The 24,872-nt window shown below is 49.4% G+C and overlaps 1 protein-coding gene across 1 annotated transcript; it reads right to left on the reverse strand.

The window, feature by feature from the left end:
* Window positions 1-4,140: 4,140 nt before the first annotated feature.
* On the reverse strand, window positions 4,141-20,275 carry CILP (cartilage intermediate layer protein). Its single transcript, XM_012454484.2, has 9 exons — window positions 20,139-20,275; window positions 18,446-18,599; window positions 16,028-16,120; window positions 15,143-15,412; window positions 13,224-13,403; window positions 12,206-12,520; window positions 11,353-11,461; window positions 9,881-10,038; window positions 4,141-7,230 (listed from the first exon to the last, which is right to left on the reverse strand). The coding sequence occupies exons 2-9, from the start codon at window positions 18,504-18,506 to the stop codon at window positions 4,862-4,864; spliced, it is 3,555 nt and encodes a 1,184-aa protein (XP_012309907.2). The 5' UTR covers window positions 18,507-18,599; window positions 20,139-20,275; the 3' UTR covers window positions 4,141-4,861.
* Between the last annotated feature and the right edge of the window lie 4,597 nt (window positions 20,276-24,872).

Genomic DNA, 24,872 nt, shown 5'->3' on the forward strand with positions numbered 1-24,872 from the left:
ACCTTCATCAAAATAATTTCTAAAAGATATTCTGAAGGGAGAAGAAAAATGACCTTCAAAGCAAGATCTGAGATGATAAACATAAAATCTAAACAAATATTATACAAAATAATAATAAAATTACTTTGAAAGGTAAAAAAATATAAAATAGTGTTTGGAGATCTTTAAAAAGACACAAGATTAAAATAAAAATGGTATATTGGGCAAATACTAAAATAATGTTGGGAGCTGTGTAATTAAAGTAGGCTTTCAGACAAGGCATCATAAGAACAAAGAACATAACCATATAATGATGATTCAACTCATGAGAAGGTGTGAAAATTCAATAATATGCACCCAGTACAATAACCTCTAAATGTATAAAACCCAAATTGAGGATTCGTAGGGAAAAAATGCCAAGTAGAAGATTGCAACAAACAGTATATTTACTGAACAGAACAATTAAGCTTGAGTTAATAGCCTTACATAGAGTATTGCACCCAGTGATTATAGCACTTCTTTATTTTTTGTTTTTTGGTTTTTTTTTTGGAGACAGAGTCTAACTCTGTTGCCCAAGCTGGAGTGCAGTGGCACAATCTCTGTTCACTTCAACCTCCACCTCCCAGGTTCAAGCCATTTTCCTGCCTCAGCCTCCCAAGTAGCTGGGATTACAGGCATGTGCCACCAAGCCTGGCTAATTTTTGTATTTTTAGTGATGTTGGCCAGGCTGGTCTTGAACTTCTGACCTCAGGTAATCTGCTAGCCTTCGCCTCCCAAAGTGCTGGGATTATAGGTGAGAGTCACCGTGCCCAGCCTTAGGACTGTCCTTTATGCCCCACCCCCACCATGGCCACAGTTGATTGGACTAGAGGCAAACTCCAGCTGGACCAACCAGATTGTCTCTCCAAGGAATCTGATTGGATAGCAGAATTGCCCTCTATTTCCCACACCTGTCATGGCCATGGTTGACTGGACTAGAGGTGGAGCCCCAATTCAAACTGGGCCAATCAAATTTGATCTTCAAGATAAGGCTGTTCATTGACTTTAGATGTAAATAGGATGGCCACCTTCTTTTGTGAGCCCAGAGGAACAGAGAAAGCATATCTGTAAGCAGAACCAAGGATTCCTGCAGAGAGGAGAGACCACAGTGAGAGGGAGAGACTGCAAGATAGAATGAACAGAGAGAGGGACTAAGAAGAGAGAGAAATTGGCTGGGTGCAGTGGCTCACTTTGGGAGGCCAAGGCAGGTGGATCATCTGAGGTCAGGAGTTCGAGACCAGCCTGGCCAACATGGTGAAACCCCATCTATACTAAAAATATAAAAATTAGCCAGGTGTGGTGGCAGGCACCTGTAATCTCACCTACTTGGGAGCCTGAGGCAGGAGAATCGCTTGAATCCGGGGGGCAGAGGTTACAGTGAACTGAGATGGCACCGTTGCACTCCAGTCTGGGCAACAAGAGCGAAACTCCTTCTAAAAAAAAAAAAAACGGAAGAGAGAAAAAGAGAAATAAAGTCAGAGAGACAGTCTGAAAAACAGACCATGTAAAGCAACATTGAACTGGAAATTGAGAAAGCAAAAGCCACTGAGCGTGAGAGAAGATAAGAGAACCAAAACCAAAGAGAGTGGTTATCTGGATTCTGATGGCTCTGCAGCTCGGTTCCAGTCCCTCCTGAGATTACCTGGCACCCCTGGTACTTGCAATCAAAAGACTGCCAGTGCACAATCCCGCCTCTATTCTTTGGCTCTAGCCAACCCTTTACCTGAAACCCCACCCTCCCTGCACTACCTCTAATTTTGCATAAGTCCTTTCAATCCTTCCAGACTCTGTTCTTTTCCCAACATCTTGGTGACATTTTTCTCTTATCACCCCAGCTGCTAGAACTCTTTGAACTTGCGAGACTATTGTTTGAAAACTCCCTTGTTTATAAGCAGAAACAACCTGAACCACCCATCTACCATCTAACAACCCGCCTGTTCCCCTCCTCTCTGCCATACGGTATTCACCTTCATAGAATTCGCACTCAGTAACTGGGTGATCAGCAGGCTAAGACTGAAACGCCGGAGCTTTTCTGAGATGAGCACTTTGTCCCTCCAATGCGCAGTCTCCACAGAGGAACAACCGATGAATCAGCAGAGGTTTGGTGAACTGAAAGCATCCTGGGAATGGTGCTGTTAGCCTCACTGAAAATCATGAAAAGGACTTTAGAAATCATTTATAGGTGAGGAAATTGAGGTCCAGGAGAAAGTTACACAGCTAGCAAGAGGCACATCTGACTTTGGAGGCAAGACTCTTAGGAATTAAGTGTCATGAGTTCAACTCAAGAGTGTTTCCTAGGCCTGGCGCGGTGGCTCACATCTGTAATCCTAGCACTTTGGGAGGCCGAGGTGGGTGGATCACCTGAGGTCAGGGGTTCAAGACCAGCCTGGCCAACATGGTGAAAGCCCATCTCTACTAAAATACAAAAATTAGCTGGTTGTGGACACCTATAATCCCAGCTACTCTGGAGGCCAAGGCAGAAGAATCTCTTGAACCCTAGGTTTGGAGGTTGCAGTGAGCCGAGATCGTACTGCTTCACTCCAAGCTGGGTGAAAGAACGAAACTCCGTCTCAAAAGAAAAAAAGTAGTTTCTTGTCTAAAAGAGAGGTATCTGCCTGCCAGCCCCACCCCACCTGCAGTCACTGGTTTTGCACAGCTGTTTCTGCTTGTGCCTCTTGTTCGTGACAGCCACACCATCAGCAGGCCAGCTCCTAGCTATCGTTTAGCCCTCAAATTAGATATCACCTTTTCTAAGAAGTCTTCTCTGACCACCACTTCCTCAAAGTCTGATGCCATGATGTGTCGTATATTTTGTACTATTTCATAAAAGCTTGTCTACTTGCACACATGGTTTGGCACTCAATAAATGTTGGGGAGTGAAGGAAAGAGTCAGGCATCAGATGCTGTGTACTGGAGTCCATTTACTCAGGCCCTCAATTGAGAACAGCAAGGAAAGTGCCGAGAGTGGGGAACCAGTCCGCCAAGCTTCCCCAGCACCTCCTCCCTGTGAGTTTGAAGGGAACTAGTGGTCAGGTTGAAGCAGCATGTACTCTGGCTCCTGAAGTGGCTGGGCCAATGCTGCTACAGATAGCTGCACGCTGACCCCTCAGCAGGGGCAGTCAAGCCTCCCCAAGCAGTTAGTGAGAGCTGCTTCCTGGGAGCAGTGTGACAGACGTGGAGTCTGGAAGTGGGTCAAGTTGCAATCACAAGTCCTCAGTCCTACAGATGCTTCCTTTCTCTGTGATTATTGGGATGTGCTCAGCTAGAGAAATTTCTAATTGATCACAAACCAAATTCCCAGGAGCTAGCCAGATGGTGATCCAAGAGTACAAATCCAGCCCAGGCCAGAGATGGCTAATGGAGCTGCACTAGGCTGGCCAGGGGATCAGGGAAAGCTTTTTGTCCTGATTATAAACAGTGCCCTCTCCTCCCCCAAACCCCTTGGCCTCTTGCCTGACAGATTCTGAGGGCTGGGATAGAGGCAATGAGTGCATCTTACCCAACCCCACACCCTACTGCCTTGACTGCAATGCTGCCGAGATTGCTCTGGTACCACCTACGGGCTTCTGAGTTACTATTTTAAAACAAATACCTTTTCCAAAACCAAAACTCTTGTCCGTTTGGACCAGTTGTTTTCCTCCGGGGACAGGGTCTGTAACACACAACAGAGGTCTGGTGTCTGGAAAAGCTTAACATCTTTAGAAGAGCTTAAAAAAAAGAAAAAGCCGATCATTGCTGAGTGAGGCCAGCCAGCGCAGCTGGAGAAGGCAACAGGCTGTGGAGGGAGCCAAAGGACCACTTGGCCAGCTCGTCAGACCCTGAGCCAAGCCATTGTATAAGCTCCAAAGTATTGGAAAGAAGGAAAAAGAAATTGGGACATGTTTTCAGTCTTGCTCAGGAGCCCAGAACATGCTCACAACTCCAGGAATCTGCTCTTTTCTGCAAATGGAAAATATGATCCATGAGAACAAACTTCACCGCGGGAGTGTGTGCCTGTTGCCCTGCCCTGTAACTTAGGGGGCCAGGACTTCCACCACTCGTGCCTGCTTTCCAGAGTCCCCTGTACCCCTCTGAGCAGCTGGCTCACTTTAATACTTAAAAGACAGGACAGTGGCCTCAGAATCAAAGTACAGAATGTGCATTTATTGACATCTGCCCTGGGCTACACTGGCAAGAACAAAAGCAAATGCAAAGGGAAACGTACAAGTGCAATTAGCAACCTGGTGTAATTGTGGATACCAGTAGATGTTCCTTCCAGTCTTGGTAGAGAAACTATCATTATCCTATATCTAATAGGTTAACTGTGAATGTGCACTAGAATTCCAAATTTAGCAAAGAAATAAATAAGTTATTTACATTTCAAGTAAAAAGTACTGCATTTTATTTCTTTATTTCACCGCCATTCATATGTACGAACTATAATCAAGGCTTGCTTACGTCCTGTGGAGCAAGGCCAAGAAATATGCTTTATATTGGTTATTTGATCTTCAGCGTCAGATTATCACTATTGCAGAGGTGGGCAAAACCATGTAAAAACAAGAGGAAGTATATTTGCAGTAATGGCATTAAATGAAGAACAGTTGAAGCTGCAGTTTTACCAGCGGCCAGTTTCTTGTGTTTCTTTTAAAGAACAGTTTCACAAAGGGGCTTTATTTTGCCATTTTGGGGGCCGCGTGCCAATCAGTATCATGGGACAAAGACAGTAAGTAAAGGCATGAAGAAACAAACAAGCAAATTGCACCAAAACAGATGTGCTTAAATTAACCAAGTGACCGTTTGTGTGTCAGTCCCACAATGGCTGTCACGTGAGATGAGGGGAGTAGAGGGTGAAGTACCACAAAACTTAGTTGCTCTGGGGCTGTTGAGCAACTCCAGGAAATCTCAGAGAGTTCACCGCTCCACGCTCGCGCTGGCCACCCCTGCTCGCCCGCTGCTGCCTCCTTGAGGGCACTCTTCCCTGGACAGTGCCTGCAGCAGGTGGCCTGGCTGGGGTGCTCTGGAGGTACTGGAAGGCACTCTGGCGGCCTACCTGCCTCTCTACACAGTTGAAGGTGAGGGCTACTCCCACATTGCTCTTCATGATTCTGGAGGAGCCATCAGATGTGCCATCAAAGCACCGTCCAAGCGCGATCTCCTTGGCCGTGCGAGGGTCCTGGTCAGTGACAGTGTAGATGCCATAGTTGTGGCCCAGCGGGTCCAGGGGTGCCAGCATGGTGTACTCACTGGTGTCATTGTTGACTGCAAGTGGCAGGTGGTTGACCAGGTACTCATGCAGCATGGGGTTCACGCTGGCTCGCTGGCAGCTGCCCTGCGGGATGACCTTCACCAGGGTGCGGTCCACACGGTCCTGGTCATAGAGCATCCCACTACACTTGAACTCCAGACAGGCAGCTGAGACACTGGGCTGGTCCCTGTCCCGAGTGCTCCTCACATCTCGGATTCCATACAGCCTCCCCACCGTCCGCCGATGAGTGCCCCCCATGTTGCGGGATCGCACATTCACTTCCAGGGACCCTACAATCTTCACCTTGATATAGCAGGCCCTGAATTCCATCGGCTTTGGCCACCATGCCAGATAGTCTTCAGTCCAGCTCATAGGGTCACCTTCATCGAAAGGGACTGTGTTATAGTCATACCGATCCCCCTCAATCTGGTAGAACCGGAAGTGGGCTGCACTGGGCGGTGCCTCTTCACATGCCCGGAGGTTCTCAAAGGCATAGATAGGCCCGTTGCTCTCCTCAGCTGAGTTGGGCCTTGGCTTGGCCATGCTAATCTGGAAAGCTGTCTTTTTAACCCGTGGATCCTCATGGTCCGTCCGGCGGTACTTGAGCTTGTTGAGATAGGGCTGAGGTACGCCAATTGCATTTGGGTTGAATTTAGGAAAAGACTCCACTGCTTGTAGTTCCTCTCCAGCCAGGCTTGCCAAGACATAGGCAGAGTAGGCATCAGGGGACTGGTCATCACAGAAAGCAGGCACGCAGGCCCCATTGGGGCCCGTGATCACACTGTCAAAGCGGCCCCAGGCCCTCGGGTTGGATGAGAAGCCAGCTCTAGGCTCTAGGTTGATCACGGAGATCACAACCCCCTGGATCTGCTCACTGGGCAAGAACCTCTCACTCCGGTAGGCCCTCACCTTAACAAAGCACCTCCTGCTTTCAGGAACATCCAGGTTAAAGAGCCTCCTCTCACGGATCTCCATGTTGCCCACCAGGAAGGTTCTCGTTTCCCTTTTGTTCCTCCTTTGATTTTCAAATTTGAAATCACCTTCTTCCTCCCACAGCCCTGTGTCTGGATTGAGTGACCAGAGTTTCACTGTAGATATGTGCTCTGGCATCTTGACCTGGGTCGAGTCGAGGTGGACCTTCACTTTGCCAGCATTAAGTGACTCTGAGGTGATCTCATCTCTGAAGTCCACAGAGAACATGCCGTACGTCCGAAGGGGGAAAGTGTCTCCTTCATCATTGATGAAGTTCAGGTCACTCTGGGCAGCCGTGGCTGTGGAAATATTGCGGGGATCCAGGAAGGTCACACTGGCCTTCACTTTTCCTGTGTAGGGCTCCCCATTCTGCCTGTAGAAACTCTTGGAGGGAATCTCCAGTTCAGCCATGGGGTCTTCACCAACCACTTCCCCCAGGGGGATGATGTTGGTCTCCGTGGCTTCCAAAGTGATGGGCTCTTTCCGACGAAGCATCTTGATTTCATGGAACACGGCACTCCCCTTCTTGTTGAAAGGTAGCACTTTGGTCGTGTTGACAAACTTCTGCAGCCTGTCCACAAATGTGAGCACCAGCCTCTCAGTGTCCTGGGGCACATGGAGGGTGAAAGTGCCCTTGTAGCCAGTCATGCTTACACGGCTGTTCCCCAGGTACACGTGGCCAAAGCGCATGGGCTCCCCATTGTCAGCAGCACTGACACGACCCCGCACGATGCTCCGAGTTTCTGTACATCGCTGGCAGCTGCACTCCTTGGCCACCTTGGTGGGTAGCGTGTAGCCGCTGCACTGGATCTCCCTCTCCTCTGTTTTGGAGATGCCACAGCAGTTCTGCACAGCATCACGGCACCTGATCCCATTATCCTGCTGCCCTGCACAGGTCTTGACAGGGCAGCGTCCCACATCATAGTAGAAGGAGTTGGTGGCATTCTGAAAGCAATCATGGGGCAGCTGGATAAGGTAACTCTCAGGAACTGGGTTGCAAGGAGTCTCGTCAGGTGCTGCAGAAGGAAATGGTGTGGAAATCAAGATGTAAGTTTACATCCTACACAAAGAGTATCTCAACCTCACATCTCTACAGTGTTCTATGATTTTCAAAGGACTTGTATATCCATGACCCTCATCCTCATAGAACTCTCTGAGGGAGATGGAACAGCTATTACTGATCCCATTTTATATATGGTGAAACACAGTTGGTTGATGAGACCACTATAGTGGCGGTTTGTCGAGACTGGAGGCGTCTCGAAAATGTACGAAGGTGTTTTGGGTTATCACCAAAATTGGGGATGCTACTGGCATATTGTGGGTAGGGGCCATTGATGTTCTTTTTTTTTTTTTTGAGACAGAGTTTCACTCTTGTTACCCAGGCTGGAGTGCAATGACACAATCTCGGCTCACCGCAACCTCCGCCTCCTAGGTTCAAGCAATTATCCTGCCTCAGCCTCCCGAGTAGCTGGGACTACAGGCGCGTGCCACCATGCCCAGCTAATTTTTGTATTTTTAGTAGAGACAGGGTTTCACCATGTTGACCAGGATGGTCTCGATCTCTTGACCTCATGATCCACCTGCCTCAGCCTCCCAACATGCTGGGATTACAGGTGTGAGCCACCGTGCCCGGCCAGCCATTGATGTTCTATGTCCTGCAATGCCTGGTTACTGTTCTGCATAAAAAATCTTTCTGTGTTCTGAATGACTTTCACACATCCCACCAGACATTCATTTAGGTAGAAAACCTGTTTAAAATGATCAGAGCTTTGGCCAGGTGCCGTGGCTCACACTTGTAATCCCAACATTTTGGGAGGCCAAGGTGGGTGGATTGCTTGAGCCCAGGAGTTGGAGACCAGCCTGGGCAACATGATGAAACCCTGTCTCTACAAAAAATATAAAAATCAGCTGGGCGTGGTGGCACATGCCTATAGTCCCAGCTACTCGGGAGGCTGAGGTGGGAGGATTGCTTGAGCCTGGGAGGTCGATGCTGCAGTGAGCTGTGAGTGTGCCACTGCGCTCCAGCCTGGGCAACAGAGCAAGACCCCGTCTAAAAAAAAGTGAAAAGATCAGAGCTTAGTATCCTTTACATGGCTTTAACCACATACTGAATTTTTCAAGTATGCAACTACCATATAAATTGAGCTTAGATTGTACTTTGTTTAGTTCAGAACAATACCAAGAATTGTTCCTCATCTCAGGAAAATCACGTTTCTACACCACCATTACCTAAGCACTGTGAATGCCAGAATGATACCTCTGTACCCGTTAGCATTTGTAGCGGTCATGTTTATGGTGGATTTAAGTGCAAGTGGCTAACTTCTTGGTTCGTCTTCTCGTGTCAATGTGACAAAGCATTTACATATGGGAATACACACTATTTTATATTAAAGATTTAAAAATTTATCCTTCGTTTTATATTTAGGACCATGCACAAATACATTTGGAAATTATAGGTAGTTATCTATAAATTGAACTTCATAACAATAAAGCAATATTAAAAATTACTGTAACAAGCAGGGAGCCTTGGTGTGATGGGTTGGGACCACTGCTGAGGGCTCCACATCTCTGCCAATGTCCAGAGTACCCTGTGTCTTGTCTGTCCTGAAGTCTCTTGCTCAACTTTTTAAGAGTCTGAAGTAGTCCAGGATGATCCTTCCAATACATTCTGTCCTCCTTTGCATTTTGTTTTGTTTTGTTTTGTTTAGGCCAATTACTAAACTATCTTCCTTCCTACCCATTTTCCAAAGACAGGCTCCTGATTGGTCTTGGACCTCGAATCTCTCCCACTCCAGTTCTCTTCTTGAAGCCAGCTTTAGATCACCCTTTCTTGTAAAGCCCCCTGAGTTCCCACTTCTATATGTTTACCCATGCTGGCCCCTCAATCTGGAACACCCTCACCTCCACATACACAATCCCTGCCCATTCTTTAAGACCAGGGGTTCTAACCTTGGTTGCAAATTGGAATCACATGGGGAGGTTTTAAACTATGCATGCCCAGGCCACATCTCAGACCAATTAAGTCAGACTCTCTGGAGGTAAGACTGAGGCATCAATATTTTTTTAAAACCCAATCAGGTCATACCAATGGGCAGCCCAAACTGAGAGCCATTATTTAAGCCCCACCTGGAAAGCTGCTCCCTCAAGCAGCCATCTGTGGTCACTCCCACCTGGGAGGTATCTATTAGATACCTATTAGTTATCTATTAGAGTCTATAGCCCCTTATCTCCTGTTTTAGCTGCATTTTTCTTTTCTTTTTCTTTCTTTCTTTTTTTTTTTTTGTTTGTTTGTTTTTGAGATGGAGTCTTGCTCTGTCACCCAGGCTGGAGTGCAGTGGCACAATCTCGGCTCACTGCAATCTCCGCCTCCCAGGTTCAAGCAATTCTCCTGCCTCAGCCTCCTAAGTAGCTCGGGTTACTGGTGCACACTACCACACCTGGCTAATTTTTGTATTTTTAGTAGAGATGGGGTTTCACCATGTTGCCCAGGCTGGCCTCAAATGACCTCAGGCAATCCATCTGCCTTGGCCTCCCAAAGTGCTGGGATTACAGGCATGAGCCACTGTACCCAGCCAGCCTGAGCTTTTACTGTGTAGTTATGTGCACTGGGGTGCTCAGCCGTCCCTGTTGCAGACCCAGGGCTCCCAGGGACCCAGACAGGCTTACCTATGACAATCAGCTGGGCAATCTTGGACTTCATGGCCCCAGCATCACTCTGGGCCTTGCAAAAGTACTCCCCAGCCTGGTCCTGCTTCAGGTTCCTCAGCACCAGCTTGCTCTCATGCTTGTAGAGGGAAGGATCCAGCAATGTGTCATTATGATACCTGCAAGGGATGGAGAGGAGGAACCTGAACGGCAGTGGGAGGGCAGGTGTCCCTGGAAAAGTTCCAGGAGCAGGCAGCCAAGGAGACAGATGGTAAATGGGTTCCCCTTTGACTTGGCTCATCCAACAGCACTAATTGGCCTGGGAGACAAGGAACTTGGTTCTAAGTCCCAGCCCTACCATGTACCTGGCTGGGACAACCCCCCTCCCCATCTCACCTGTCTGTGCTTCAGCTTTCTGGTCTATAAAATGGCAGCAATGGCCAGGCGCGGTGGCTCACACCTGTCATCCCAGCACTTTGGGAGGCCAAGGTGAGTGGATCACCTGAGGTCAGGAGCTCAAGGCCAGCCTGCCAATATAGCGAAACCCCATCTCTACTAAAAAAAAAAAAAATGTAATTAGCTGGGCGTGGGGGCACGCGCCTGTAATCCCAGGTACTCTGGAGGCTGAGGCAGGAGAATCATTTGAACCCGGGAGGTGGAGGCTGCAGTGAGCCGAGATCGCGCCATTGCACTCCAGCCTGGACAACAAGGGTGAAACTCCATCTCAGAAAAAAAAAAAATAATAATAATAATAATAATAAAATGGCAGCAATGACCTCTAGCTGACTTCACAGGATTGTTGGGTGTGTCAAACAAGAGAGTAGCTATAAAATGTTTGTGAAGGATAAAGGACTCACAGCCATAAGGGATTCTGCCCTTGTTTGCTTTTATTGGGAAAAGCAGGACTTGGGAGCTTTGTTCTGTGTCCTGATGATACTCAAGTCCGAACCTCAAGACCAGAGATGCTCTAGGGGACCCTAGTTTTTTTTTTGAGACAAGATCTCACACTGTCACCCAGGCCAGAGTGCAGTGGTGTGATCACAGCTCACTGCAAGCTCTGCCTCCTGAACTCGAGTGATTCTCCTCCCTCATTCTCCCAAGTAGCTGGGACTAGAAGCCTCCACACCTGGCTGATTTTTAAAGCTTTTTATAGAGACAAGGCTTTGCTATGTTGCCCAGGCTGGTCTCGAGCTCCTGGGCTCAAGCAATCCACTTGTCACTGCCTCCCAATGTGCTGGGATTACACGTGTGAGCCATTGTGCCCCGCCACAGGGTTCCCAGCTTTGAGGGTACGGTGAGAGAGCTTGCTGGTTGTCTGGCTCCCAACCCCACCGGCTCCCACTTGTAAGTTCCAACATCCGGGCTCTGTACCGGTGCCTTACTTGTAACTTTATTCTATTGGTTATTGTTCTTATTAATAAGTTCAGACCCAATGCAAGAAAGCTCTGGTTTCCAAGAGGAGAACTGGGCTGGGTAGCTGGCCGAATACGCACCAAAAATACTTGTCTGGACCGGGCTTCCCGGTGGCCTTACAGCACAGGGACACGCTCTGCCCAGCTCTCCGTGCTTTTGTCTCAGGGTTCATCACCATGTATGGGGTCTCTGGGACAGAAGATGAGAAACAGCATTTTGAGAGAGAGAGAGAGAGAGAGAGAGAGAGAGTGTGTGTGTGTGTGTGTGTGTGTGTGACCTCAGGGTCTTTGGTGGTTGAAAATTGTATGGCTTCACCCCCACCTCCAGCCCATATCCATTGGTCCTAAGGGAATTGGTTCAGAGTGGAGTCCCATCCTGGGACCTGCTCCATGGCCTGTCAAGCAGCATCTGGGTGGGTCAGTGGAGAAACAAGGGGACCTCGTGTCAGCCAGGATTCCTAAGCACTACCATTAGGACAGAACTGGCTGTTTTGAATAGTGCAATATTTATGTTCTGCTGCCCCTGGCAGAATTTCCTGGCCTTCCTGCACCATTTCTGAACTTCCCAAGCCTTTCTCTCTGTGACCTCCAAACCTCACAGTGTACTGTATTGACTGTTAGATGAGGTGGCCAGGGAAGACCTCGTACATTTGAGGGAGCAAGCCATGCCAATATCTACAGGAAGAGCATTCTAAACAGAATACATGCAGCAAGTGCAAAGACCCTGAGGCAGGAGTGTGCCTGTGTGTTTGAGGAACAGATAGGAGCCCATTGCAGTTGGAGTAGAGTGATTTGGTGTATAGGGCCATGTGGGCCATGGTAAGGATTCAGGGTTTTACTCTGAGTGAGCTGGGAAGCCAGCTTTTAGCACTATGATCCCTTCATTTAAAAATCTGGACCTTCTCACCAGTCCTACCCCAGAGAATTTAGTTACCTGCCCTCACGAACTCTGCATTGATGGTGGCTGCCTTCAGGCTAGTCTTGGGCATTGTGAGTTTAATAGGGGCAAACTTGACCTTCGTGATCTTCAGGATGCTTTTGCCATCAGGGCACAAGCCAGGGATTCGGAATCTCCCATTACTGTCTGTCTGGGTCAGCAGCTTAGGTGTCTTGGTCAGCAGGTAGACAGTGGCTCCTGAGGCTGGGGCACCTCCGGGAAGGGAGACAACCCCATGAAGCATGAAGTCCTCACACATGCAGGCATCACAGTCAGCATTCACCTGGCCCATTGGGCAGGTCAGCTCACAGTCTGTGGGACAAGGGGCCACATCAGCAGGGATTCTGTGGATTCTGGCATTCCTTCAGTCAACATCACAACCTGTACGCTCACACTTCGCTTCCCCTCCTCCTTGGCCTTTACTACCTTTCCTTATCAGCCTGCATGACTAACTCCTACTCATCCTTTAAAACTTATCCCAGGGCCAGGGACGGTGGCTCACACCTAGCACTTTGGAAGGCCAAGGTGGGTGGATCACTTGAGGTTAGGAGTTCAAGACCAGCCTGGCCAACATGGTGAAACACCTCCTCTACTAAAAATACAAAAATTAGCTGGGTGTGGTGACATGCACAAGTAATCCCAGCTACTAGGGAGGCTGAGGCAGGAGAATCATTTGAACCTGGGAGGCAGAATCTGCAGTAAGCTGAGATTGTGCCACTGCACTCCAGCCTGGGCAACGGAGTGAGACTCTGTCTCAAGAAAAAAAAAAAAAACTTAGCCCAGAACACCTCCTCTAGGAAGCTTTCCCAGATTCCACCAGGCTATGATAATTGATCCTGACCTGTGTTCCTATATTATCCTGTATATCCCTCATTAGGGCACATAATAGATCCTCAGTTAATACTTGGTGAGTAAGTAAATGAAGGAATCCATCAGTCTCAGACTGACCATCTAACTTCTCATTCTTCAACCTCACCCACCATACCCTGCCTAGTGCCAGGAGGGAGGGTGGTACCTTTACAGTCCTGGCCCATGCAGTGCTGACCCTCTTCAGTGGCCTCACTGCACAGTGACATCGTCTCTGCCAAGCAGGTGCGTGTGCGAGTCTGGACCCCAGTGTGACCACAGGCAGCTGAGCACTTGCTCCAGGAAGACCACGGGCTCCAGATGCGCTCTGTGTCTCGGCGCAGGGACCCTGCAAAGTGGAATCAGCAGACAGTCTGACTTCCCTCTTGAGGGGACTCTGTCGGGTAATCTGACCCTGAAGCTGTTTCTTTGGTAAAGACAAGGTATCCATTTATGTCATCGATGTCACTGATATTTATAGTTACTGCAATGATTTTTCTAGCAGATAGAAGTCAAAAGTCTTGAGGAAGTGATGTCTCTAATTTGCACAGAGGCACCCTATGGGCTAGTGGTGGCCCTGAGAGGGGCTTGTGGGCCAAGCACTGGGACTTTGATATGCCGTCCTAGGATGTGCAGGGATAGCACTGTCTTTTTTCTTCACTAGTGTGGAAACAGGCACGTGCTCTTATGGAAGGACTGACTCCCTGGGAAGTCAGGGCCTAGAACCTGCAATGACTTGGACAAGAAGCCCCTTTCTGCCCACCTTCCTAACCTCTGGCCTGAGGCCTGTGTACAAGAATGGGGTCTTCACACCTTGCCCAGATCAGCCTGAGCTCCCACCCCAGATGACCACCACTGGTGCCTGGGCCTGGGGGATCTTGTGGAACCCCAAGGGGGAGGATCCCCATCCAAGACGGGAGCAGATCTGTTTCCCCTATCATCTGTATTATCCATGGTGGGAGGGGATATAAATGCATGGACTGCTAACACAGACATGGTTCAAACCCCAGCTCTGCTTTATCAGCTGTGGAATCGTGAGAAGTTACCTAGCTTCTCTGAACCTCGTGTAACTTGTCAAGATGGAGATCCGTCAAAGATCAGTTGTAAAGGTTGAATAATGTGAATAACTAGCACAGTATCTGGCACATCGGAACAAGAATAGAAACTAACACTCAGTGAGCATTTACCTGAGTTAAGCCTCTGCATATCACTTAATCCTCATTAAAAACCCGAAGACTTACTATTATCCATATGTTACATAGGAGAAAACTGAGGCTAAGACAACTTCAGAAAATTTGTCTAGGGGACACATCGCGTGGCAGGCTCAGGATTCAAACCCAAGCATCCCCACTTCAGAGCCTGTGGTCTTCACCATGGTGTCACTCAAACGCAATAAAAAAGGTTGAATAGGGAGTACCTATAAACACAGGACAGTATTGGGAAGGTTCTGGCACTAATGACACCACTTGGTTATTATTAGAGAGTGTGGGAAGTAGAAAAGTTCCTTTTTCAAGTTTCCTTTCTTGTTAAATCATAAATGAGCTAATAACTTTGTTAAGCCCTATTCTATGCAGCTGTTAGACATGCCATGCTTACAGGCATGTAGTACATTCCATGTCCTTGTACTTTAACCAAGATATCTGTGCTGGACGTGCTCACAGGCATGTCCCAGCTCTCCACTGCTTTTACCTGTTTAGAAAAGTTTTAAGTTGTTAGCCAATCAGGTTTTAGTTTAGATTGTGAGGTCTGGCTCCAGCCAATGGAGATCAGACACAGCAGTAAGGACGACCCCAAATGTGTAAGGGATAAATTTTGTGTGTGTTCCTTTGTTCATTGTCCTCTCGTGTGGCACGATCACTAGTGAGAGTACCCTTCCTGCAGTCGAGGAAGTAAAAATTGTGTTGCTGAAAGATCCTTTGTCTCAGTGCTAATTTTTCTTTGTGGCACCGAGCATCTATTTCCAACAGAGAGTCCAAGCATGTGCATGTGTGTGATGTGAGAGTTCTGGTTGCCAGAGGCAGGTTCTCCCTCTCCCTGAGTAGAGACTAGTGGGAAGTAGCTGGTGGGGGTGGGAGTCGTTTGGCTTACCTGGTGGGCAGAGGAAGCGTACAGTGTAATTAGAGCAGTTCCGGCCGGGCCGCTGCTCCCTGTTGAGGCACCAGAAGCCCTCACGAGGACTACCATGGACCACCTGGCCAGTGCTGCCCGCAGGTGTCCAGTCAGTGGTCCGAGCCTCTAGCTGCAGGGGACGAGCACATACACGGTCCCCATAGTAGAAGCGAATGGCGTCCAGCCGCTCATAGTCACCCTGCCCTCCTGGATAGTCGATGTTGAACCACGTTGTCCACTCACCAGGGCCTGAGAGACATAGCCAAACCGGGGAGGAGCAGTGATCCTGGTGAGCTCCAGTTCTTTCCTTCTCACCCACCCCCAGCTGGTCTCAGGCCCTGTCACATTTGTCTCTCCAGGTTCTCTCCAATCCCTGCTACACCTGCCGCTGCTGAGGCCTCCGTTCACGCTCTCATCAGCCTGGTTGAACCATGTCAGTAACTTTCTGCCTGATCTCTCTACATCGAGGCTCCTCCTCTACGTCATTCACACCCATCCCTGACCCTGCAATCAGGGTGAGCTTTCTCCATGTGCCTTGGGCCACATCACCCCCAGCTTTAAGACCCTCTAGCTGGGCACTCAGGGTGCTGAGGAGCTGGCCGCAGCCATCTCTCCATACTTCCCACCAGCCTGTGCTCTGGCCCCACCAAGCTCCACAGCATTCCTGAAACGTATCAGGCAGATTCCTGATTCGGAGCTGTCTTATACACTAAGTTCCTCTGCCTGGACAGAGATGGAGTCCAAATGCCGTAAAAAGTGGGTTTCCATGGAACCCTGACATCATGCCCTGGCTTCAGAGATCTACTTAGCAAGCTCGGTAAAGACTCCCCCCTCCAGCCCCTCCCTGCTCTAGCCACAACTCACTCTCCAGGGTGTTGGCAGGCTTGGCAGAGATGAGGGGGTTCCTCTTCCCGGGCTGGACTCTTCTTACTGACTGGGTGAGCATCGTCTGTCTCCCTGAGGGCCGGAAAGAGAAGCTAAGTGAGAGGCCAGGGCTGGAAGTTACAGCCCTCCTCAAGATGCAGGGAAACAGTATGAGGCGGTGGATGGAGCATGAGCCCCAGGCACGGGTTCAAATCCCACTCTGCTACTTATCGCCGTGCAATCTCAGAAAAGCTTTATTCCTCTGAGCCTGTTTCTCCATAAAATAGGAATGCATTAACAATTGCTGCTTCCTAGGGTCCTGGTGCCTTATTCAGGCGATAATGAATATAAAGAGACCGGGCATGTAGTACATAATGAATGGTAGCTCCCTGTTCACTCTTGTTCTAGAAACTGATCATCAGATGCTACTGAGCAGCCAGTGGCCTGGGACTCCTGCTTTGGTGTCTGCACCTAACCTTCTTGGCAGAATGGAGCTTTGTTTTCCTCATCTGTAAAATGGAGATATTAATTCCCACCTAGCAGGGTGACTCAATGGGCATGAGGATTCCATGAGATAGAACATAAACCTCTCTGAAGTATATGCAGATTGACAGTGTGGGCTCCTGAGCCTCTGTCACTTTCTAACTGTATGACCTTGGGCAGGTTACTTAACCCATCTGACCCCATGTTCTCTCATCATAAAATAAGGATAATAATAGTTCCTGCCTTAGAGGATTGTGGGGATTAAAGAAGCTCATTCATAAAATCCACTTAGAACGCCTAGCACATAATGCATGCTGAGTAAGTGCTAGCAACTCCTTTTAGCTCAACGCCTGGCACAATAGATGTCCATTTACTTTCCTTGGGAGTCCACTCTCCCATAAAAGACTCATATGGCCTCACTGGGGCAGTGGTCCTCAATTTTCTACACGAGGTTGGCAAGGACTGCCTGAGGATGGGTACAGGGTCCTCAGGCCACAGGCAGTTCCAGCCGTACCCCACCTGAGGCTGCGTTGGGGTCTCCAGAATGGGAAGGAGAATGCAGAGTAGAGGGCTGCAAAAGCTTTGATAGGCAATTAACGCTCACTCCAGGAGCCAAATCAGAATTCTCTATGCAGCTTAATTGAGGTGATGGGAGCTCTTTTAATCAACCTAATCTGATTTCCCCTCAGACGGTTGAATGTTAATCATCTTCACAAGCAGCAGCTGTCAGGGCGGAAAGAGCAAGGCAGGAGGCGGGTACACACAGGGCTTGGCTCCAGGCTGAGACAGCCTTTGTTCCTGCATTTGTGGCCACAAATCCTGCAAGGCATACAGCTTTAAAAGAGGGTTTTTTGACCTTCCTTCCCTCCCTTCCTTCCTTCCTCCCTCCCTTCCCTTCCTTCCTCTCTCTTTCTCTTTCCTTCCTCCCTCCCTCTCTCTCTCTCTCTCTTTTTCTCTTTCTTTCTTTTCCTGAGTATGTGGTTAGAAATCAGGAGAGGAAGGGAAGAGGTAGGAGACAGTGTACAGGGGAGGGCTGGGAGCTCTGATGCTTAGATGGCTTGGGAAGTCTTCCATTCCACCAGACAAATTCTTTCTACAGTTCCTTCCAGAGCTCAGTATCACCAGAGGATGCAGTCAGAGGGCAAGGAGACCGGAAGGGTTCCGGTGTATCTTCGAAATTTGGCAGCAGGGTCTAAATGAAATTGAGCTTTGGCCAAAATAATTTTCATAAAACTAAAAACAGGCCGGGCATGGTGGCTTACACCTGTAATCTCAGCACTTTGGGAGATCAAGGTGGGTAGATCATGAGGTCAAGAGATGGAGATCATCCTGGCTGGCTTGGTGAAACCTCGTCTCTACTAAAAATACAAAAATTAACTGGGCAAGGTAGCGTGCGCCTGTAGTCCCAGCTACTCAGGAGGCTGAGGTAGGAGAATGACTTGAACCCAGGAGGTGGAGGTTGCAGTGAGCTGAGATCACGTCACTGCATTCTAGCTTGGCAACAGAGCGAGATTCCATCTAAAAAAAAACAAAAAACCTAAAAACAGACCAAACCCCAAACCCAAAACTGCTTCTGAGAACTCATTGATTTCCTGTGATTCCCTATTACTTTGGCTGCCAGGAAGCTCAGAACTAAATTTATTACTCAAGGGCTAAAAATAACCCTCTTATCTTTTTTTTCCTCCCTCTGAATGACTGCTCATCCCTCTCCTCATATAAAGGTTCTGTTTTGTGCGTTTTAATACTGGGAACTATCTCAAGTGTGTGGGCAGGGGGGAGCAAACAGGGTATAAATTATGAATAAATCCACAAAGTGGCCTCAGGTCTGAAGGCCTTGCTGTGTCTTAAGGCAGATGCAGAGTTCAGTCCCAGACCAGACATGACTTCACTGAGGCAAGTGGAAGATTTGGGAGCCAGCAGATACTTAGCCTATACCCAACACAGATGTGACTTCCAGGACCAGGAAGGAGAACACCCAGGCCTTGGTCCCCACCATCTTTCCCCCAAGCCCCGTGGGTGGGTGAGGGTGCTTCACAGAGTGGCTGACTCTGGAATGTGGTCCCCTGGGAAGTTTCTCAGATCCAGTGACCTGTAAAGAAACAAAGCTTGTCAGTTTCCATATTTCTGAATCACCTCTTATGGCTCAAGCAGAAATACTTCTTGATCTGTCAAGGAGGGAAAAGTGGACAGAATGATGTCTTAGGAGAGTGACATCAGCCTGAACTGTAACACCAGGCAGCTTGGGAGGGGTAGAGGCTCAGAATCTGAGTTCAAATGGGGCAGACTAGGCTCTATCCCTGGGTGTAGGCTCCAGGGCCCCACATGGAGATGGGGTACATGGAAGAGCAGGGGCAAGGAGGTTCCTTGCCAATGAGGACGGTCCAGGGCTCACTCCCAGCAGCCTCCTGGTGACTCGTTAATCACTTCTAAGACCCAGGCTTGAGGGGCATTTGCTTTGCCATCCTTTGACGGAATTCACACTCTTGCACAGGGGGCTACATATTAAGGCCAGGAAGACCTGGCTCCGACTACAGTGGCCCCTCCTAAGACAGGCGGGCTGGAGGGAGCATGCCTCAGACATACCACCTCCATGAACACATTCCCAGATGTGCACGGGCTGCAGCTGGAACACATTTCTGGCCTTTTTGTTTGGGGCCTGACTGGGAGTTACACAGCCAGGAGCCAGCTGAGGGAAAGCAGAGGGGATGCACTGCGAGAGGCCAGGGCTCCCCAGTAACTGCTGAGCGTGGGTGAGGAACTGCAAGAGGAACAAGGGACATGTGTGGTCCAGGCTGCAGCTGAGCAGAACATTTTTATCTCTCCCCAGAGCTCCAGCCAGCCCAGAATCTGACTCGTTTCTGGAGATTCGAAAGTGGTTCCCTTCACCCTCCTAAGTCCAGGGTGTGGTTAAGAAAGGGAAGAGTCCTCCTCTCTAAAAAAATAAGTAAATAAATATCTGAAAACACTTGGATATTCCAGGGGAAGAACAAACCAGTCCCATGCTGCAGACCGTCTAGCTCTAAAACCACTAGCCCCACCACTACCTGTTTCTCGGATGAGGGCGCGGAGTCACCAGGACGTCCCAAAGGCCTCCACATTGCGTGTCTCACTCTGGGCTCCCAGCAGGGAGCTGAGCAGTCTGCAGGCCTGCACCGCATTCAGCCTGAGCCTGAGCCTGCTCCAGGGATGACTGGAGGCCGAGGTGGCCTGAGACACCTTGTGGAAAAACCATTTCCCATCTGGCAGCCCACGGAGGTTTCTCAGCATGCCCGCCGTCTCCTCAGCATATGCCCTGATGGTTAGGCTCGCCATCCCACGCTCCTCAGAACACTTGGATAAAGCAGACTGGCAGACCATGGGAAAAAGCAGGGCACCCAGAGGTAAAGAAACCCTAAGTGGGGACCTTTTGGGGGTTCCTGACCTCAGGTAGGGGAGGGAAAGGACTTTGGGCCAATAGGGGAAAGCAGATTCCCAAAGCAGAAAGGGAGTCTTCTCTGTGGAAGATGAAGGGTCAGGCAGCAAGAGGGTGGGGAGGTGGGGAGAAGGGAATGGGGTAGTCAGGGGAGGGCAAGAGCGGTTGAGCCCAGCAGTGGGGTGCAGGGAAGAGGCGAGGAGAAGTGGAACTCACCGTGTCCTGAGCAGGACTCCTCAGCTGGGGGTCTAAGCCTTCGCCTCTCCCGCAGTCCAGCGCCGGCCTTATATAGCACAGCTGGTGGCTCAGCCTGTGGCAGCCAGCCAGGGGAAGCAGCAGAGAAACCAGATCTGAGCATGAGCCTCCCTCTCCCCTCCCCACGTCCCCTGCAGCTCACAGAGGCCAGGATTTTATGTCCAGATCCTAAGGGGGAGATGCCACAGGACCTGGTGATGGGCCAGGTGGGCAGTGGCCTGGGGCTTCGCAGTCCAGAGCAGAGAGAGATGGGTCAGGAGGTGGGCTGGGCACTAGAAACAGCCCTGGGAAGGGGCCACGGGGAATTCTGCATCTGGGCAGCATTTCGTGGCCCAGGGGCTGGTGTGCTCTTGCCTAAGCCTTGCTTGCTGATGTCCCGCATTCCCCTGGCCCTGGCCCGCCCACACAGAGAAAAGACTTTGCTGGTCTTAGCACATACTCCAAACACTGTAAGGCACACAGGCCACCTTGGCTTCTCAGCTGGGTGTGTCTGGTCTGAGTTGGGCAACTACTCGGCTTCTCTGGCTTCTGAGGGAACACTCAGGGAACCTCAGAAGGGATGAGAGACAAAAGAACAGTGGGGCATAGGCTGTCAGCTGGTGAGACCGGTTCTTCCTTTCTCTTCCCCACTTCCATCTGGATTCCTGCTAGTACCCACTGAGACCCCAGAGCGCCAGCATGTGGACTCTTCTGAGACCTTGATGCTCACGTATATGCCTGTGTGTGAGTGCGTGTCTGACTTCAGGTATGGACATCCACCAGCATGTGAACAGCCGGTCTTACCCACAGGGGGCATATGCAGCTGCATGAGCTGTGAAGCCCCACTCCTGGCCCCTGGCCCCAACCTGAGGTTATCTGTTTGCACAGATAGTGGTTCTCTAATTTTAGCATGTATTAGAATCCCCTGGAGGGCAGTTAAAGCAGATTTCTGGACCCCCACCCAGAGTTTCTGATTCAGCGGGGGCCTGAGAGTTTGTATTTCTAACAAGCTCCCAGATGACATTGATGCTGCTGGTTCATGGACCACATTTTGAGATTGACTGGTCACAGTGACAGAGCCCCAGTTGAAGGAAGAAGATGAAGACGGAGTTTACTAGGGACGACAGTGGGACCTTCCAATACTGCCGCGTGTAGCAGGCTCATCCAACCTGAGCTGGGCTTCCTGCCTCATGCCGGCAACCAGAGATGGAGGCCTGGCCCTGTGGCCATCCACACCAGGGACCACTCACGCTCTCCACGTACCTTTACTGAGCTCTTATTCCCAGGCTCTACACTGGGCACTGGGAAGCCACAGGAGAAATGATGTATCCTTGCACTTAGAGGAAAGAGCCTCACATGGAAATGATTCCATAGTACAACAGTGCATACCCATATGCCAGGAGCTCTGTGTGTGTGTGTTTGTGCCTTTTCCTGTATGTGTCTTTCCGTGTGTGTGTGTAAAAGCTGTTTTCTCTGAGGACTGCCCTTGACAAGATCTGCTGAGAGGCCAGGCATGGTACCTCACGCCTGTAATCCCCACACTTTGGGAGGCTGAGGCAGGTAGATCACTTGAGGTCAGGAGTTTGAGACCAGCCTGGCCAACACGGTGAAACTCATCTCTACTAAAAATAGAAAAATTAGCCGGGTGTGGTAGAGTGTGCCTGTAATCCCAGCTACTTGGGAGACTGAAGCAGGAGAATGGCTTGAATCCAGGAGGCAGAGTTTGCAGTGAGTTGAGAGTGTACTATTGCACTCCAGCCTGGGTGACAATTTTCTCCTTGGTCTCAAAAAAAAAAAAAGATCTAATGGGGAAGAGAGTGGGGGTGGAGAAAGGACATTGAGCAGCAATGGTTCCCAAGTAGACCCGGGCATAGATCTGATTTGCTTTATCTCCTGGAGCCCGGTCTCCCTCCCAGCCCCCAGCCCTTCAGCCCATCACCCCATGATGCAGCTTCAGCCATGGCTTTGACTGCAGATGTCTGAACTGAGCGAAGCCCATATGAAATCTGATGGCCCAAGGAACAGACAGACAGACAGAGGCTGAGCCACAATTGCCAGATCAAAGGACAGGAGAAAAATTGGAATTTGGAAGTCAAAAACCTGGCCCTAGCTCTGTTTCTGAATCGGATATGTGACCATGAATTAACAAGAACCCAAGTAACCTTGAGCCTCATTGTTCCTATTTGTGCAATAGGAGTTTGGACTGAGTGAGTTTGCAGGCCCCTGTCAGCTCTGAGATTGCAAGGTTTGAGAATATACAGATGCTCTTTGACTAACAGTAGAGTTATATCCCAATAAACCCATTGTAAGTTGAAAATACCATAAGTTAAAAAAATGTGTTTAATGTACCTAACCTACTAAACATCAGAACTTAGCCTAGCCTACCTTAAATACGTTCAGAATGCTCACATTAGCTTACAGTTGAACAAAATCATCTAACAAGAAGCCTATTTTACAACAAAGTATTGAATATTTCATGTAATATATTGAATACTGTACTGAAAATGAAAAACGCAATGGTTGTACAGCAAAGTATGGTTTCTACTAAATTTATGTCACTTTTGCACCATCACAAAGTCAGAACATTGTAATTTGAATCATCCTAAGTTGGGACCGTCTGTACTGACAGCAAACATAGCTGGGAGGAGAGCGTGGAGGGAATGACAGCTTCTAGGGGTCTGGCAGAAGTCAGAGGAGCCAGTCTGGAGTCAGAGGTCAGGAGGAAGGCCAGAGAAGCAAATATGACCATCGAGGCTGGATAAGGACAGCAAGAGAGATAGACAGGAAAGGAAAGTAGTGGGAGGTAAACCAGAGGGCCACAGGTCAAGGTCAGGGTAATCAGCTGCTCTCCAAGGCCTTCATTCTGTGGAATCGTAGGGTATATGAGAGAGCCCTTCCCAGCCTCCCAGTTACCTCCCTCTCTTTCTGTAGTGGGAAGCAGGGTAGCCTATGGGTGAGGATCAGGCAAAGTGGAGTCTTTTAGGCCAGGATTCCTGCCTAGGTCTCCTCGTTCAGCCTAGCACTCACACTGAGGCCCCCACTTACCTAGACCCAAGTGACCAGTGGGTGTTAATATGGTAAGTACAGGGCTGAGGGACTATGAACTGAAATCCCTGGGTTCCAATTCCAGCCCTGCCATTTATGTCCCCCTATCTAAAATCTTGCCACCTCCCATACTCCCATCAGAGTCCTTTCCTGTCCCCAAGTAGGAGTGAGCTGTGTGAGCTACACAGGGCTGGAATGGGGAAATCTGAGCCTGCCCTCACTCTCTCTTCCCAGGACTCCTTTGAGGGGGAAGCTACTGCTCTCCTCAGCCAGCACCCCAGAATAGAGAGGGCTTTGGAGGGGGCCATAGGTCTAGACTCTTCAAGGCCTGGCCTGGGTGGCTCAGTCTCAGCCACGAGTGGCCATCTGGCCCCTGCCCAGGGGATGGAGGGGCTTGGAGCCCAGCTTAGCTAGGCTACCTGTAACCCAAGCCTATTACCAGGGGTCCCCACAGGAGCTTGGGAACACTGGGAGGTCTCTGACCTGATCCTGGTGGCTCCGGAGGAACGTGCTCTATCTCTGACACTCTGACCTCCTGCCCGCCACCTCCTGTTGTCCTATATATACACTATATATATACTAATTCCCTGTGGCTGGAGGAGGCCTTGCAGGCCTGTGGGGGGACAGGCAGCTGATGATCCTTGAAGAATGGAAGCCTTGGTTGTGGTTCTGAGTGACCATGATGGCTGCTGCCCCACTGCCAGCCAGAAACCCAGAGTCCAGGTTTGTAGGGGGCTCACCCTCTGACCATGTTGCTCTTCTCCCTCTCCTGGGTACCGTCTGTCACTGTTCTACCTCTGCGCCTTTATAATTTTATTCTCCAGCTTCCCATCTTGAAATACGGCCCTTCCTCCTCACCAGTGTGAATGTCCCTATCCTTCAAAGCCCTGTCTCGGTGTCCTCCTTCCTGCACTCTGTGACTACCCAAGCCCATCTTGATTATTTCTTCCTCAAATCTCAGATAATAATACACAGTCACGTGTAGATGGCACTCTGTAATTTACAAAGCACATTAGTGGTGATCATCTCATTTCAGCCTCACAGCCAATCTGTGAGGCAGGCATCATCACGCCCACTTTACAGAGGATAAACTGAGGCTAAGAGGCATGAGATCACTCAGCTATGGTAGGTCTTCAGCTCAAAGTTGCTCCTGTGAATTAGTGGTCTAATGTAGACCTTGTCATAGGGTCCTCAGCTCAGAGGTGCCACCATGGAAGTCACACCCCTACTGTAGGCTCCTCAGTGGGTACATGCCTAGAACAGTCTGTCTCACCTGCCTGGCATACACACCCTGCTTCCTATATATACACCAATTCCAAAGATGTCCCCATCTAACATAATCCAGCTATCTACCACATTGTGGTGGATTCCAAATGGCCACACATTCTTTGCAACTCTCCCATTATGAGGTGGAGTCTATTTATTCATTCCTTTGTTCTGGTCTGATGTGACTTGCTTTGAATAAAGGAATATAACAAGTGATATTGTGTAAGTTCTGGAGTTTAGGCCTCAAGAGACCTTACAGTTTCCACCCTCACTCTCCTGGAACGCTGTCTACCATATAAGGAAGTCAGTCTATCCTACTGGAGGATGGGAGACCACATGGATGAGGACTGAGGCCCTGAGCCAATAGCCAGACATGTAAATGAAGCCGTCTTGAACTTTCCACCC

The sequence above is a fragment of the Aotus nancymaae genome, unplaced genomic scaffold (genome assembly GCF_030222135.1).
Source record: "Aotus nancymaae isolate 86718 unplaced genomic scaffold, 86718_ANA_hifiasm-v0.15.2.pri h1tg000041l, whole genome shotgun sequence".
In the NCBI taxonomy this organism is placed as follows: domain Eukaryota; kingdom Metazoa; phylum Chordata; class Mammalia; order Primates; family Aotidae; genus Aotus; species Aotus nancymaae.